This window comes from Anabrus simplex, chromosome 2, assembly GCF_040414725.1.
Source record: "Anabrus simplex isolate iqAnaSimp1 chromosome 2, ASM4041472v1, whole genome shotgun sequence".
Lineage (NCBI taxonomy): Eukaryota > Metazoa > Arthropoda > Insecta > Orthoptera > Tettigoniidae > Anabrus > Anabrus simplex.
Genome location: NC_090266.1, coordinates 303993840 through 304011610, shown reverse-complemented (window position 1 = coordinate 304011610; position 17771 = coordinate 303993840). Strand labels below are relative to the sequence as shown.

At 38.4% G+C, this 17771-nt stretch overlaps 1 protein-coding gene across 1 annotated transcript in view; it reads right to left on the bottom strand.

The window, feature by feature from the left end:
* LOC136863519 (spindle assembly abnormal protein 6 homolog) overlaps positions 1-17771 on the bottom strand; it is a 353838-nt gene that overhangs the window by 141177 nt on the left and 194890 nt on the right. The window contains exon 6 of the mRNA XM_068225981.1: positions 13382-13541. Within this exon, the coding sequence (XP_068082082.1) occupies positions 13382-13541 (160 nt within the window). The remainder of the gene's footprint in view (positions 1-13381; positions 13542-17771) is intronic.

The following is a 17771-nucleotide window of genomic DNA, read 5'->3' as shown; positions in this document are numbered from 1 at the left end:
AGTCCTATTCTTACATGAAAAACATTAAAAATATAGCTAAATAGCATAAGCCCATTGTACTATACAAATAACATGTCTTTTTTAAAAAATACAATATTATTTAGTGCATCTAAAATTATTTTTTATATATAATTGGAAAAGTCTATGATTTGGTGTAGCTTATGTACAATAGAATCATGTAAAATTGATAAAAGAATCTATTTTTGCCATTTAAACCACAGTTTTAAAACAACAAGTCCTATTTTACATGGAAAATATTAAAAATTAGCTAGTTAGTATTAACCTTTTTTTATGTTATACAAGTAACGTCTTTTAAAATAATATAGTATTATTTGGTGCGTCTAGAATTGTTTTTTTAGGTGCTTAAAAAGACTATGGTTTGATATAGTTGATACACAGGAAATTTTCTATAAAATTGATGAATGATTCTATAAAAACCTCTGTCATTTTTTAAGCACAGTTTCTTAGTTCCTCATAATATGCGACTTGTACTGTTTTAGATAATAAATACAGGTTCTTCTTCCTTAAAACTTATTGACACAACAGTCTGTTTGACTATGTAAGGAGTAGCAGATTCTGATGTGTTTTTTCTTGTTTGAGTATTTGAACCTTGCTTCTAGTATTTTCTAATGTAAATAACTGTGTGGCTGAGGCCGAAACTATGGTTAAGATCTTGAATATTATTTTATGTGCCAGATGGAAATGGGCCGTAAATAGTGTTAATCTCGAACCAGTACGGACCTAAAAAAGGAAATAGTGAAATGAGTATGAGTTATTGAGAACGATACGCGGTACTATAGAAAAGAATTGAAGATATGAAACTCACCTCAGGTTGAATGTAACAGCGTGCAGAGAGAGTGAGGAACAACTGCTGAATGTCAAACGCCAACCAGCCGGCTCAGCTGTAAGGCGGGGCACGTATTATGTAGGGGAATGGGACGCAGGAGAGGTTGCGTTCGCGTGTGCCTGTGTGTCAGGGGGGCGTGGGCTTTGCCGGGGATAGCGCGCTACGTAATATTTTATATACTGATTGATTTTTAGGAATTTTTAAACTGTTAATCAATGAAATAAGCATGTCAAATAAAATTGTAGGTTTTTCCGAAATATCATTTAGATTGTAATTGGGATTGTAATATTGATCTAAAGTAATGTAACATTTAAAAAAAAAGAAATGTCAATATTGCCTTCAAAACCAATCATAGAAATTTAGATATTTTTTACAGCTCCAAAACGGTTAATATACAAAACCCATTCGATAGATCAGGTGTATATAGGTTTCATTGCAACGACTGTACCAGTGTTTACCTTGGACAGACTGGGAGATCATTTAATATCAGATCAATGAACATGTCAATGCCATAAAATATAGAAAATTTTCGGCAATAGGTCAGCACATACATGAATACAAACACAATTTTTACGGTATCAACAAGGACTTGGACATCACCGAAACAATAAATAAAGGCCCACTCCTAGACCTAACAGAGCAATGTTACATTACTTTAGATCAATATTACAATCCCAATTACAATCTAAATGATATTTCGGAAAAACCTACAATTTTATTTGACATGCTTATTTCATTGATTAACAGTTTAAAAATTCCTAAAAATCAATCAGTATATAAAATATTACGTAGCGCGCTATCCCCGGCAAAGCCCACGCCCCCCTGACACACAGGCACACGCGAACGCAACCTCTCCTGCGTCCCATTCCCCTACATAATACGTGCCCCGCCTTACAGCTGAGCCGGCTGGTTGGCGTTTGACATTCAGCAGTTGTTCCTCACTCTCTCTGCACGCTGTTACATTCAACCTGAGGTGAGTTTCATATCTTCAATTCTTTTCTATAGTACCGCGTATCGTTCTCAATAACTCATACTCATTTCACTATTTCCTTTTTTAGGTCCGTACTGGTTCGAGATTAACACTATTTACGGCCCATTTCCATCTGGCACATAAAATAATATTCAAGATCTTAACCATAGTTTCGGCCTCAGCCACACAGTTATTTACATTAGAAAATACTAGAAGCAAGGTTCAAATACTCAAACAAGAAAAAACACATCAGAATCTGCTACTCCTTACATAGTCAAACAGACTGTTGTGTCAATAAGTTTTAAGGAAGAAGAACCTGTATTTATTATCTAAAACAGTACAAGTCGCATATTATGAGGAACTAAGAAACTGTGCTTAAAAAATGACAGAGGTTTTTATAGAATCATTCATCAATTTTATAGAAAATTTCCTGTGTATCAACTATATCAAACCATAGTCTTTTTAAGCACCTAAAAAACAATTCTAGACGCACCAAATAATACTATATTTTTTTAAAAGACATGTTACTTGTATAACATAAAAAAAGGTTAATACTAACTAGCTAATTTTTAATATTTTCCATGTAAAATAGGACTTGTTGTTTTAAAACTGTGGTTTAAATGGCAAAAATAGATTCTTTTATCAATTTTACATGATTCTATTGTACATAAGCTACACCAAATCATAGACTTTTCCAATTATATATAAAAAATAATTTTAGATGCACTAAATAATATTGTATTTTTTTAAAAAGACATGTTATTTGTATAGTACAATGGGCTTATGCTATTTAGCTATATTTTTAATGTTTTTCATGTAAGAATAGGACTTGCTATTGCATATTTTTAAATTTTTGAATGTTCCTTGCTATAAAAAACTCAATGGCTGATGATGGCATAGTGGATTGCCGAAACCGGTCCCAAAGATGTATTTTATCATAAGTTAAATATGTGATGTTCTAAATAGACCATTACGATAACGTATTGAATAGGTGGAACCTTTAGCTTTACTAAGCATTGTAAAATGAGCTGGTCCTGTCGAGGTTGATAAGCAGCTGGGCCATGGGGTCTACTTACAACAGACCAACCCTTCTGTCAAGGTCCATGCATCGGAGTTGCGGCTAGACACCCAACCGCTGCACATACAGAGTAAGCCTGGAGGAGAGGCTACTGATGACACAGCTCTGTCTGGTCATGAGGAGAATGCATCGACTAACATCGAGGAAGAGGCAGGCAGCAAAGCAACCCTGATCCCCGACACGACAAAATCCAGTAAAGAGGAGGAGAGCACATCCAGCCGCGTCGAGGAAGAGAGAAGATACAATCTACGACCAAGGCAAAGTCGACGAGTGTGACAAAGTGTGAAAATTGTTTTCAAGTTATAGGGGAGGTACTAACGCAAGTGTGATAAGCAGATATAACTTGAAAACAATATTCTCTCACCCATGGGTAAATAATGTAAGTGTCAAGGTCAAATTAATATTATTATTTTTATTATAATTTTTTACAATTATTATTATTATTATTATTATTATTATTATTATTATTATTATTATTATTATTACATCATATGTACATACGATATGATTGCGATGTTTGTGAGGTTAGGTCATGAAACATGTGCCGTACATAAATATTTATGAGTTCAATTACTGTAAATATCTGTAAATTAATATTATATAACATGATGTGTAATCTGCAAGAGAATTGTGAAACACACTGTAACTTCCAGAATGGCACTACATCGTGGTAGAATATTCTGTACATTATAACCATATTGTTGGGCACTCGAGAATTTATAAGAAGGTATTTTGGTAATGTATCCACAAAGACGCACATGAGATGCTGTCAGATGGTACAATTATTTATTCACATCTATTTACAAATTAACACACATAACCTTAATCACAGTATCACGAACAAAACACTTCACTCTGAGAACATCAACAAAGCTGCCATTTTAAAAACAACTGACTATCACTTCTATATGGAGACTGCAACCGCTGCATGTCACGAGGTCACAAGTATATTCTAGCTATACCATTACTCTACTAAACAATAACTCCCTAACCAATAACTCTCTAGTCACCGTCAAGATCGTCTCCTTATATATGTCCTGGCCAGGCTTCCAGAAACATACGTTAGAAGAAATACTTTCTCAAAAACTCTGGAGGGCCCAATACATAGACATAGTGTACAGAATATTCTCATTCATTCCCGTCTACCTATTACCATTCTGGAAGTTACAGTGTGTTTCACAATTATGGATTAGAAATTATATATACAGGTAAGAATGAATTATATACAGGTTCTTACACTAACTGAACTGATATAAATGTCTACAAACAATGCATGTGTCATGACATAACCTCACAGACAATGCAATCATATCATAATAATAATAATACAAATAATAACTGGATGTAACACTTCATAGCCATACATATAAGTAATAATAATAATAATAATAATAATAATAATAATAATAATAATAATAATAATGAGTCATCTTTCTAGAAACCTGGCCAGGTATGTATATAAGGAGGTGGTCTTGATGGTAACGACGAGTTGTTGTGACATGCAGTGGTTGCAGTCTCCATGTTGAAGTGATAGGGAGTTGTTAAAATGGCAGCTTTCTTGATGTGTGTATATTGCTAGTGACAGCAGTGATTAAGGTTAGATGTGTATCAATTTGTAAATAATTGTAAAAAAAAAATCTGTGTACACTAGTTGACAGCATTTGGTGTAATTCTTGTCTGGATACTGGACTTCTGGAAGAGACGGAAAGAATTGAAGAGGGTGCACGGTACACTGACTGAGCAAATTGTCGTGGGATAGCGAAGCACTGATGCGCAGGTGTGTTGTCTGCGCACCACATGCCCCCTGTGCCAGCGGCAGTTGTATAGGAGACCTTGTGAGCAGTGGTTGTGCATGTGACAGGTGTAACGTGGAACGTCGTCGTGAGCTGACACCGTTCGAACGGGGTATGGTGGTCGGTGCCCGACGGATGGGAAGTGCGATTTTGGAAGTGAAGCAGGAATTCAGCTGCACACGATCAACCGTGTCCATGGTGTATCGTGGATGGTTGAATGCGGGTGTCACCATCCACAACAGATGAACGACCGGCCGTCCACCCTCGATGACCGTGATCGGCGACAACCGAGACGGATTGTAAATAGTGACAGACGGGCAACCGTCCAACAAATCACGGCTCAATTCAACACAGGCCATGCTAGACACGTCTCCCAGTAGACAATCCGTAGGAACATGGGTTCTACGGGGTATGGAAGCCGGCGCCGCACACGGGTGCCACTGTTAACCCAACGTCATCGGGCACAATGACGCGCATTTGTCGCCAGTCACCAGGGATGGACACTGGAACAATGGCGTAACATGATATGGTCGGACGAATCACGATTTCAACTGCACCATGCCGATGGGAGGCACCGTGTATGGCGCAGACCACAAGAAGCGATGGATCCCGCCTGCCTCGAAGGTGTGGTCCAGGGCGCTGGTGTCTCTGTTATGGTCTGGGGTGCATTTTTCTGGTATGGAATGGGCCCCCTAGTTGTTTTGGAAGAGACTTTGAATGGTACGCAGTACGTTGAGCTGCTCAGAGACCATCTCCACCCATTTTTGGCCTTCCAGCGCCCAGACGGTTGTGCGGTCCTTCAAGATAACGCGCCACCACATCGCTCCCACGTCACCAGGAAATGGTTCCAGGAACATGCAGCAGAGGTCCAACGACTGCCATGGCCACCCAGGAGCCCCGATATGAACCCTATTGAGCATATCTGGGATGTCCTGGAACGCAGGCTCCGTGCCATGGATCCTGCACCCACAAACAGACCAGCATTGGCAGCCGCTCTGCAAATGATTTGGTGTCAGCTGTGTCCAGAGGACTACCAGGGACTTGTCGACTCACTTTCACGGTGCCTCAATGCAGTTCGCAGGGCCAGAGGAGGCCCCACATGCTATTAGGTGACTGTCCCATGACATTTGCTAAGTCAGTGTAGTAAACAGAAGAAAACCTTTTTTGGCCATTTACAAGTTTTTCTCATGAAGGGATATAGAGCAAGGTATTGGTCAGCTGTGTCTGTTCCATGCATGTGCTAGTTGTAATCTGCAATGGATACTGGCTTAATTGTTCTTCTTTCAAACTTTGAAGTCACTTGAACCATTTCAGCATAATGTGATTATTTTCTTGTCCATTCAAGAGACAAGAAAAATTTCCCCATCACATTTAAATGTCATTTCCCCTCTTTTCAAGGATTTTTGTTGGTCCTTAAGGTCCTTTGGTACTCCCCTGTTTTGCCTGATTGTCCCATAAATGGTAGTTTTCTGTTCACGTAGGGTTTTTGCAAGACCAACACTGTCGTAATAATTATCCATTTAAACAGAATACCCTCGGCCTAAACATGGACAGAGAAGTTTGAGGACAGTACTATTTAAGGCCATTCCACTTGATCATAAACAAGCAATTTGCAAATATACCCAATTTTTGATTCACACACCATGCTAACCATAATGCCATACTTAGTTATTTTAGATGAATTGTAAACTCGAAAACGTAAACCGGCCTCTCCAAGCAAGCATGCCCTCATCTAAAACGATCTTTCAGTCGGGACTGTACACCAATGAAAACTGATCCGAAAGTTTTTCTAAAATTGGCCTGATTTTATAGAGCCTGTCTGCACTGTTTACATGGTTACTGCAGTCGCTAAAATGTAAAAACATCATGATACTTTTGAATCTATTCCTGGACATTGTCTTGGAAAATACAGGCATTGAAAACATGGGATCTTTGGTCCAGTACATTTTTAGATCCTGCTTCTGTATAATTCCAGTAACTAACATCAAACCGATAAACTGTTTCATTTCGATCATTGACCCAATTTTGATAGATTGAATACAGTTGAACCTGCTTTATACGTAACTCTGTTCTGCGTAATTCGTATTTGTATGTAATTTCCTTTAGGTCCCGGCAAAATGTAATTTAAAAGCATGTTAATTAAACCTTATTTATACGTAATCCGTTTATACGCAATTCGCAGTTATACGTATAAAGTACCAGTGAAATATAACTGAGTTTTGCGTAGTTGTAATGAGCACGTGCTTTTTCAAAGAAACTACTGTATTTACGAAGTTTCCTCTTTGTCAGCGTAGGCAGAAGTAGAGCGATCGGGTTTCGGTGCTGAAACAGAACACAGAGAGTTTCGCCGAGAGACATTGTTGACCCTTTCTTATCGGCGGCGTAACAAAGGCCAACCGAGCGATTCCTCTTCGCTCTCAATCTCGCTCCTCCTCTACCTTAGTCGTTTTTCACCTTCACAAAGCCGCCAAAGATTAAGTTACATTACAAGCAAAGTGGGCGGTTTTGGTGCGGAAACAAAAGAAAATACAGTAAATTTGTTTGAATGTGAGAATTTCTTTCGTGGGAACAACAGAGAAGTAATATGTCCATGGTGCCGGTATGTGGTGTTTACTGTTGAACAGTAGTTTTGTCATTCAGTTGCTTTTGATTAACCATGGAGAACAGAAAAAGGGAAAGTTATATGCTGGAAGAGAAAGTAAAATTTATACGAGAAGTGACGCTGATCCACACAAAACAAAAACTGAAATCGCTTCAGACTTACGGATTGCGTATACCACGCTGTGTACAGTCATCAGTAAAAGAAATGCTATTTTTGATGAGTTCTTAAAACTGGGTTCAAAATCAGCAAAGCACAGCCGTCAACAGGAAGGAGGTACGTAGATTTGGAGAATGCACTTTTCACATGGTGCCAGCAAAAGCAGGCTGCAGCTCTACCAATTAGTTGTGATGCTGAAGGCAATGGCAATAGATTTAGCTAAAATGACGAGTATCATTGCTGATTTCAAGGCTTCATCAGGATGATTGCAAGGATTTAAAGATCGTCATGGAATCACATGGGGAACAATATGCAGTGACTCAAAAGCTGTGGACGACGTCACGGTGCAACACTGGAAGAAGAGGTTCTGCTGATTATTGTAAGAGATTATCAGCCTCCAAACATCTACAACTGTGTTGAGACCGGCCTATTCTACAATCTCCTTCTTAATAAAACATTAGCTGAAAAAGGTGACTCATGCCATGGAGGGAATAAGAGTAAAATTCGTGTAACAGCAATTCTCGCCACCAATGCAGATGGATATGACAAACTTCCTCAACTTGTGATAGGAAAATCGAAGAATCCGAGGTATTTTAAGGGTGCGAAAACAAAACTTATGGTTATGAATCCAACAGAAATTCTTGGATGACTATGCTTCTAATGGAACAGTTGTTGAAAAAAACTAGACATTAAAATGAAAAATAAACAAAGAAGGTCCTCCTTCTTATGGATCGATGTGCAGTACATCCACCTTAAATCGTTCTGGAGAATGCCTGAGTGGAATTTTTCCGTCCTACCTGTACCAGTGTTCTACAACCGCTTGATTTGGGCATCATTCCAAATTTCAAAGTGCATTATAGATAAATGCTGGTTCAACATTTAATAACACTGAGTGATGCAGGAAATGAACCTCTCTCCATTAATTTGCTACAAGCCATGGACTTTATTTTGGATGCCTAGAAGCAGGTGTCATCCTCCACAATCAGCAACTATTTCCATAAAGCTGGAGTCTTACTAGAAGAGGTTACCTCTAATGATGATTATGGGGACGAAGGTTTGTCTGGCAATGAGCTGACGCTACCGGAGGGTATAGAATTTGATACTTTTGTGCATTTCGATGATAATCTTGCTGTATGTGGAGAACTACCGGATGAAGAGATTATTGCTGATGTATGCCAACAATGCGGTGGTGATGGACCAGCTATATGCGATAGTGACAGTGATGGAGATGGAGATAACGACTTGAATCTTGAAACACCTGAACTGCGTGAAGTGTTAAGTGCACTCGATGTGTGTAGGCATTAAATCAAGTCGAAAAGTTGTAGTGAAAATGCATTGAATTCATTACTAAGTTTGCAAAAGGAGGTTTATACTCTTAATGTAAGAAAAGTGAAACAAGCCAAACTATCTGATTTCTTCAAGGCTGGACCTAGTTCAAAATAATATTTTCTGTTTTAATATATTTATTATTTGCAAGGATTTGCACATGTAGGTCTATTCCATTGCATTTTCAGTAAATATGTGACGTACTGTGTAAGTCTGATTTCTAAGTAATTCTGAGTTACAAGTAGTTTTCTTCTCTTCCCCTTGATATACGTATAAGTCAGGTTCAACTGTATTTAGTGAATGGACGCAGTCCGCTACTGATAACGTGATGTGCATGTAAATTAGTCTGCTCACAAGCATACGCCAAAAAAAAAAAAAAAACTATCACTGATAAATATATTTACAAAATACCTCCTTATTTAGGCCTACATTTCCTAAAAACTTGGGTAACGGGGGGAGAATAGCTTGGAGAGGTGTAAGATAAAGGAACACTGTCCTGCTCCATGGCTAAATGGTTAGCATGCTGGTCTTTGGCTACAGGGGTCCTGGGTTCGGTTCCCGGCAGGGTCGGGAATTTTAACCATAATTGGTTAATTTTGCTGGCATGGGGGCTGGGTGTATGTGTCGTCTTCATCATCATCATTTCATCCTCACCACGACGTGCAGGTCGCCTGCGGGAGTCAAATCAAAAGATCTGTATCTGGCGAGCATAACATGTCCTCGGACACTCCTGGCACTAAAGCAATAAGCCATTTAATTTAGAGGAACACTGTCTGGTATTTCAACATTATCGCGCACTGTTGTTTCGTCCTGATCACTTTAACTTTCACTATCTAAATCTGGGATGAGTTCATCACCTGAATCATCATTATAAATCATTTCAACAGCCTCTTCAATGGATATAAACTTGCTGCTCACCATACTGTCTCTTGCTAGTGGCACTAACACAACATTGGAGGCAAGAGCGCAAGCTTGGAATGTGCTGGGAAAGAAAAATTTTTTGCTGGGTGATTCTAGGCGAGAATTACTGTTTTGACATATGTTAATGAAGGTCAGAACATTCATCTAACTACTGTCTATGAAATAACGAAGAAACTATGATCCGTAGCACAATTTTTAACTTGAAATTTTTGCGCAAGTTCTTATCCGCCTTAAGGCAGATATGGGAGAATACACTCGCAAAATGTTACCTGCCTTAAGGTGCCTATGGGAGTCTATGTATTAATTGAGGCCACAGACACTACCCAATCGTAGCCCTTTCCCATCCTTGCATTACCAAAAACCTCTGATGTGTTAAAGCGACATTAAATCATTAGTAAAAAACTTTTTAGACAATACTGTTGATTAGAACTGTGTATGTATGTTCAGTCTTCAGCCCTAAGGCTGGTTGGATCCTCAACAGCTCTGCCATCAGCTGTCATAGATGGCCTAGGCATCACTGAAGAGGCATACTAGGGAAATGAGGAGTGAGGTAGTTTCCCATAGCTTTCCTCACCGAGCTAGAAGTTGCTATTATATATCAGTCTGCCAAGCCCACTGAAATGCATGCCCCGACTGACCCTATGAGCAACATTTTCATACCATTCATAGCAGGGACTGGCTGCACAAGGAATGACATTATTAGCATCGCTCATACCTCAGTCACTTTCATATTGTCAAAGCTAAGGATACGACAGAGACAGATCAATGAGTACAAACTCTATTAGCTTTGCTAAATGTTGATTTGATCCAACTCAATATACCACCAATCTGTGATGATACACATCGTAAGTACTTGAAACGATCCAACTGTTCCAGTTTTATACTCCCTTTCTGACATTCAAATGTTAAGTTTCCTCCAATTGACTATACTTCAATTTTCGTAACATATTTGCTACGGTTTTTTTCAAGCTTAAAGATACTAGACTGCAAGTTTTCAGCACAATCTACCACTAAAACCAACTCATCAGCATTAACCAAACTGCTTACTACATTTTCGTCCAACTGAAACCCCCTACTATTTTATATATTTCCATAACTGAACCTTGTAAACTATGATACTTGGGGAGGGGGGAACTATTACAGCCATGTACTGTCTCCTGTAACCACTTTGAACCCAGAAGATATTCTGCCATCAATTCTCACAGATGCCCAATTATCAAAATGGACCTAAAAACAGACACATTAATGTATCCCTCTCATTACATTTTCAATAACTCGACACATATTGAAAATCTGGCCCAGATATCCCTTCTGTGATTTGAATCCACACTGGTTTTCATCCAACTTACATTCTACCATTGATTGCACACTCTGGTCTAAAATGCCTGAGAACACATTGTCTGGTACACTGATCAAAGAAATACCTTGTTTGTTGTTAAAATCCTTCCTGTTCTCTTCCTTATAACCAGGTGCAGTTGCTGCTTTTGTCCAACCAGAAGGAACCTTAATCTCCATGCTATTACCAGAATTCTACCAAGCAATTTCAGCCCTAGCTTCCCATTATATATCACCATTTCAGGTCTAATTTCATCTATTCCTGCTACATTATGACACTAATTTTATTTACAATCCTCTCCACAGATATCAGTACAATTTCAATGCCATCATTGTTTTCATCACAATGAACTTCATTAGAAGATATGTAGGATTTGCTTGCATATCAATTCTGACCCAATGCCAATCAGCAGGATATCAGTGATCAGTTACAACACATGTACAACCCCCTTCTGAAGAGGACTGGCCCACATACCCAGGACCGAGCAGCTGCTATATCCAACTGACGTGGGGGGAAAAAAAAAAAGCAGTATGCCTCCATTACAAAATCAAAGGTTCTCTTGGTAAGATATTGCAATCACTGCAATACAGTCCCATAACCTTTCAAACTGAGCAGTTTCATTTCATTTCCACCATTCCTTCGTGACAGTTACCTGTTTCTGCCAGCAAGTTACAAGTTTAAATTTCACAATGGGCACCCTTAATCTTCCCATTTTATAGCCAACACCTTTGTATTAAGACTCATCCATCCATACTCCCTTATAACGAGATACCTGCAGACGGTTTTCGACTATTAGATGTAGATAACCAAATTGTCCTCCCTATAAATACACCTATTCGAATGTTAGTTACTGCTGCTGATGTTCTTCACTCCATATGTATCCAGAAGTTATAAGGCAGTAAAATACATCTTGATTTACACAAAACTATGACAATGGTCGATGACCATCCTGTCATGGTTGGGCCATTTTTTTAACTGTTACTTAGAATTTGCCCATTCTCAAACATGGGTAACATTTAGGAGGAAGAAGAAAGAAGGGAAAATTACCTATATCAGAATTCTTGAAACTAGTCCTCTGTCCAACAAAAATAATTCATAATCAAGACTGTACGGTAAGTCTATTTGATATACAGGGTGAAGCATAATTCGCGCACTCGGGCGTCACAGCGTGACTCCTCACATGCCAGCAATAAAAAAAATGTCTCTTACAAATTTTCGTCTTGCGAGTATATCCAGTAGAAAACGGACGTTGAAGAGTAGCAATCTGGCAACACTGTAAACATATGTAGGGTAACTACCGCTGTCAGCGCGTTCTCGTCGTGCTGTACAGTTGGTGCAGTGGGTAGAGCTTTTGGTTGGCATGCAGGAGGTCGATGGTTCGATCCTGGGTTGAGGCACATTTTTTATTTGCTAATTTCCATCTGACATTACCTACTGTAATACAGTAAGACACCATTTCTGAGGTCACATGTATCCTACATTTACAACATTTTGTAACGCTGAAACAACAAATACCTGGTTAAACTAATAATAAATAGACAGCTGAAACAAATGACAAGTCATAGGACAGAATAACTACACAAACAAAGATGATAGCACAGTACAATAACACAACATCTACTTGTCATTTACATACAGGTATAATAATAATGTTATTTGTTTCACGTCCCACGAACTACTTTTTAAGGTTTTCGGAGACGCCACCATACTACATGTAACATGATCGTGCAGATGTAGCACATTAGCACTAATACTGTCCATATTAATGACCGCATGACCTTCACAACAGAATACGTTGTCCTCAGAACAACAGATGCTCAAAGCGACCTCCCTGCACATCCAAACATTGCGCAACCCACCGGATCATACAGCTCTGGACCCTTCGCAGCATAGCTGTGTCCACAGTAAGATGCCAGATACCATACCACCTGGACTACATTTACGACATAAAAAACATACGCCTCAACCGAGGATCGACCACTCGACCTCCTGCATGCTAACCCAAAACTCTATCCACTGCACCAACTGTACAGAATGACTAACTTCTGCTGACAGAGGTAGTTAGTCTACATGTGGTTACAGTGTTGCCAGATTTCTACTCTTCAACGTCGTTTTTCTGCCGGGTATACTCGCAAGATGAATATTTGTAAGGGACACTTTTTTATTGCTGCCATGTGAGGAGTCGCGCTGCGACGCCCGAGTGCGCGAATTATGCTTCACCCTGTATAGAGGGAGAACGTAAGTGTGATCATTATCATAGAGACAATATCAAACAGTTCCTCAAAATCGACACTAAATAGACATTATTCGAGAAGTAAAAATAGGACAGAGTTAATTTTAAAAGCTACCAACCTGTCTAAGCTGCATGTTGTCAGCATTAGCCATAGCGAGTTGTTTTTGCTTCTCGTGATAGTCTTTATCCAATACTATATTTCGCTTCCTTAGAAGAGGAAGTTCTTGTCGAAGGCCTGCAAGCTCACTGGATTTTGTAGAGAGTTCTTCACTCAATTTGCTGAAGAAAACAATATGTACAGTTAAAAATTGTTGAACAATATTTTTTAAATCATATTTTAGTCAAATAGTTTACTTTACTGTTCTTTACTGTTCATAAAGTACTATAAGAAAATAGATGATACCTCCAAAAACAATTCTACAATTTTCAACTTTTTTAAATCTTATTTAATAAGAGAAGAAGAGAATCATGACATTATGGAATCACAAATAAATATACAGTATATTGCTTGAGCCCAATGAACTGGTTAGTTTCTGCAAGTAGAACAGGGCTTCTGGAATACATGATACTGCAAAACTATGGGTATGTCATTTCTTGTGAAACGCAATGAATGAAAGGATGTGAATTAATGGTAGCACGAGAGTTTGGTGTCTTGGATTTTAAGGTGAATGGGGGCTGGCTAGTAGAGTTTATGAGGAGAAATAATCTAATTAAGAATGCCAATGTGGCAAAGAATTGATATGTCCACAAAGACGCATAATAAATGATGTCAGTTATGTACACTATTTATTTACAAATTGTATTTACATCTCTTACACTGATGCAAGTGTAATAGACTGATATAACTTGAAAACAATATTCTTTAACCCATGGGTAAATAATGCAAGTATCAAGCTCAAATTATTATTATTATTATTATTATTATTATTTATGTAGCTATGTCATGTACGCACGATCATATTATTTGTGAGGTTATGTCATTAAGCATGTTGTGTATATATATTAATACAAGTTTATTAATGTAAGAACCTGTAATTAATAATATATAATTTATTATTACCTGTATATATGACGTATAATCCATTACTATATTGTGCAACACACTGTAATATCCAGAATAATGCTAGGTACGATTAGAACTATGTAGAACCTTCCTTACATTATAACTAAACTATCAGGCACTCTAGAATTTACGAGAAGGTATGTTGTGACAATCCTTCTAGAAGTCTGGCCAGACAACCTATATAAATAGAGTCTCAATGGTGGAGTTGAGTTATTGTTTAACAGGAGTTGTTTTGATGAGACGTGTGTAGAAGTCATGTTTGAAGTGTGCGAATTGGATTTGTAAAGTTGGTAGTTGACATGCAGTGGTTGCAGTCTCCTTGTGCTTTGTGATAGGCAATTGTTAAAAATGGTGGTTAATTGACGTGTGACAAATGAACAGTATAACAGACTGTAAATAAAATTAGGGTATCAAACTGACAGTATTTTGTGTGCGTCTTTGTGAATACATCAACATGCACGCACTAATGAATAGCCGTCTTAATAAACAAAACACTACTATGAAAAATAACGACAGACTGCAACAGTTGCATGTCAACTACCAACCCAATAAAACCAATTCACATACTTGACTTCTAACACTTGGCTAAAACGACGTCCAAACAAGTCACATCAAAACAACTCCACTCTACCATCAAGACTGCCTCTTTATATACATTGCCTGGCCAGGCTTCTAGAAGAATATGACACAATATATTTTCTCGTAAATTCTTTCCCCAATAGCCTAGTTACAATGTAAAGGATTCTCTATACATTTCTAGTCGCACCATGCATTGTTCTGGACTTATCACAGTGTATTGCACAATATTCCAGTGGATTATACACCATATATACAAGTAATAATAGACTATATACTTTTTAATTACATGTTCTTACATTACATAAACTTATATTGATATATATACAGCAGATGTTTCATGACATAACCTCACAAATAATACAATCTTGATTAATGCCAAATAAAGTTCGTACACAACTACGTAAATAATAATAATACTAAATGGATGTAAACACTTCACAGATACACGTCACAAGTCAAAATAATAATAATAATAATAATAATAATAATAATAATAATAATAATAATAAGTCAATATTGGCATTATTTACCCATGACTTAAAGAATACTGTTTCCTAGTTATATTAGTGTATTACACTTGCATCAATATCTCCCCTATAACTTGAAACAATTTCAACAGTCTATCACACTTGTCGACTTTGCCTTGGTCATTGATTATCTTCTCTCTTCCTCAACGTCACTGGATGTGCTCTCCTCCTCTTGACTGCATCGTGCTGCGTCGTGGGTAGGTGTTGCCTCGCTACAAGCCTCTTCCTAGGTGGTGGTTGATGTGTTCACCTCATGACCAGAATGTGCATTGTCATTAGTAGCCTCTCCTACAGGTGGACCCATGGCAGTACCAGGCTTACTCAGTATACGCAGCGGTTGAGTGACTCGCTGCAACTCCGATGTGTGGACCTTGACAGGAGGGTTGGTCTTTAGTAAGTAGACTCCATGGCCTAGCTGCTTATCCAACTTGACGGGACCATCCCACTTACGTCCGAGACCTGCATGAAACCCTCCAATCTTACTACTGACTGGGTGGTTACATCAAAGTAGGTACTTGTTGGCATGGTAGGAAGATTTGGGTCTCTTCGATATCTTGAGCTTTGGTCTGGGTAAGGGATTTCTTCTCGGCCAAAGCTTACATTCCCTTGATATCCTGCTGCTGCTTATGCTGCCTCTATGCTAGAGAAACAGCTGCATCATCCTGATCAGAAGTGGGTGGTGAACGTATAGCTGTCTACCAAGGAACACGTCCGCCGGGGTATAGCCAGCGACACGGTTGATGCGTCATCGCAGGGCAAAGAGCGACGCAAGTGCAATAACAGGTATAACTTGAAAACAATATTCTCTCGCCCATGGGTAACTAATACAGATACCAAGCTCGAATTATTATTATTATTATTATTATTATTATTATTATTATTATTATTATTATTTTACGATCGTGATTATTAATATTAATATATTAATTTAAGATTATTATTATTGTTATTACTTGTATGTACAGCTATGAAGTGATGTACATCCATTTAATATTAGTATTATTATTATTATTAATTTATGTAGTTGAATGATCGTATTGTGTGTGAGGTTATGTCATGTACATAGATATTTATATCAGTTCCGTTAATGTATATACCTGTAAATTAATATCATAATGTATTCTTACCTGTATATATAAATAGTAATCCATAATTGTGAAACACACAGTAACTTCCAGAATGTTTTTTTTTTGCTAGGGGCTTTACGTCGCACCGACACATAGGTCTTATGGCGACGATGGGATAGGAAAGGCCTGGGAGTTGGAAGGAAGCGGCCGTGGCCTTAATTAAAGTACAGCCCCAGCATTTGCCTGGTGTGAAAATGGGAAACCACGGAAAACCATCTTCAGGGCTGCCGATAGTGGGATTCGAACCTACTATCTCCCGGATGCAAGCTCACAGCCGCGCGCCTCCACGCGCACGGCCAACTCGCCCGGTCCCGGAATGGTATAAGCATGAGAACGACTGAGAATATCCCTTCCATTGTAAACTGTGTATTACGCACTCTAGAATTTTCACGAAGATATATTTTTGTATGTTAACTTTCTAGACGCCTGGCCAGGCACATATATAAGACGACGTTCTTGACGGTGAAGAGTGAGATAGTTGCTGGAAGAATTACTGCTTAGCGAGTTATGGTGTAGCAAGACTTTACTTGAGATCTCGTGACATGCGATAAATGCAGTCGCCATATTGAAGAGATCGGCAGTTATTATTGCAAGTTATGAATCTCATTCCGTATTGACGGTTATCACTTTACAAAAGAAAATATTTATAAAATCCTCCTATCAATACAAGTCAAGTCATCTGCTTCTCTAACAGATGACTTGACTTGTATTGATAGGAGGATTTTATAAATATTTTCTTTTGTAAAGAGATCGGCAGTTATTGTTTTAAATGGCGGTTTGTGGTGTGACAGGGTTTTGTTGTCAAACAGCAGTGATCAAGGTTATGTGCGTCTTAACTTATAAATAGTTAACGAATCCACAAAGACGCATACAAGATACTATCAGTTGGTACAATTATTTATTTACATGTCCTATTATATTGGTGATGACTTCCGGAAAGCCCTTTAAGGCGTGTCTTGCTCCTCATCCTCACTGGTTGAAGATATGTTAACTGGATACCTCCCAGAACTATGTCGACTTCCACACCTTTGCAAGTCCAAAGATTTCATCGTGCCAGGCAACCCTCAGACATCTGTCTTTTCCCGAAAAGACTTCACGAGCTGCATACTATAGGATCACCTTGAATTCTACCAGAAAGCCATGACCTACTTCTTCTTCTTCTTTTTTCCTCATGGGGCCTCCAAATATTAGCTCCTAATTAGCGTAGACCTCC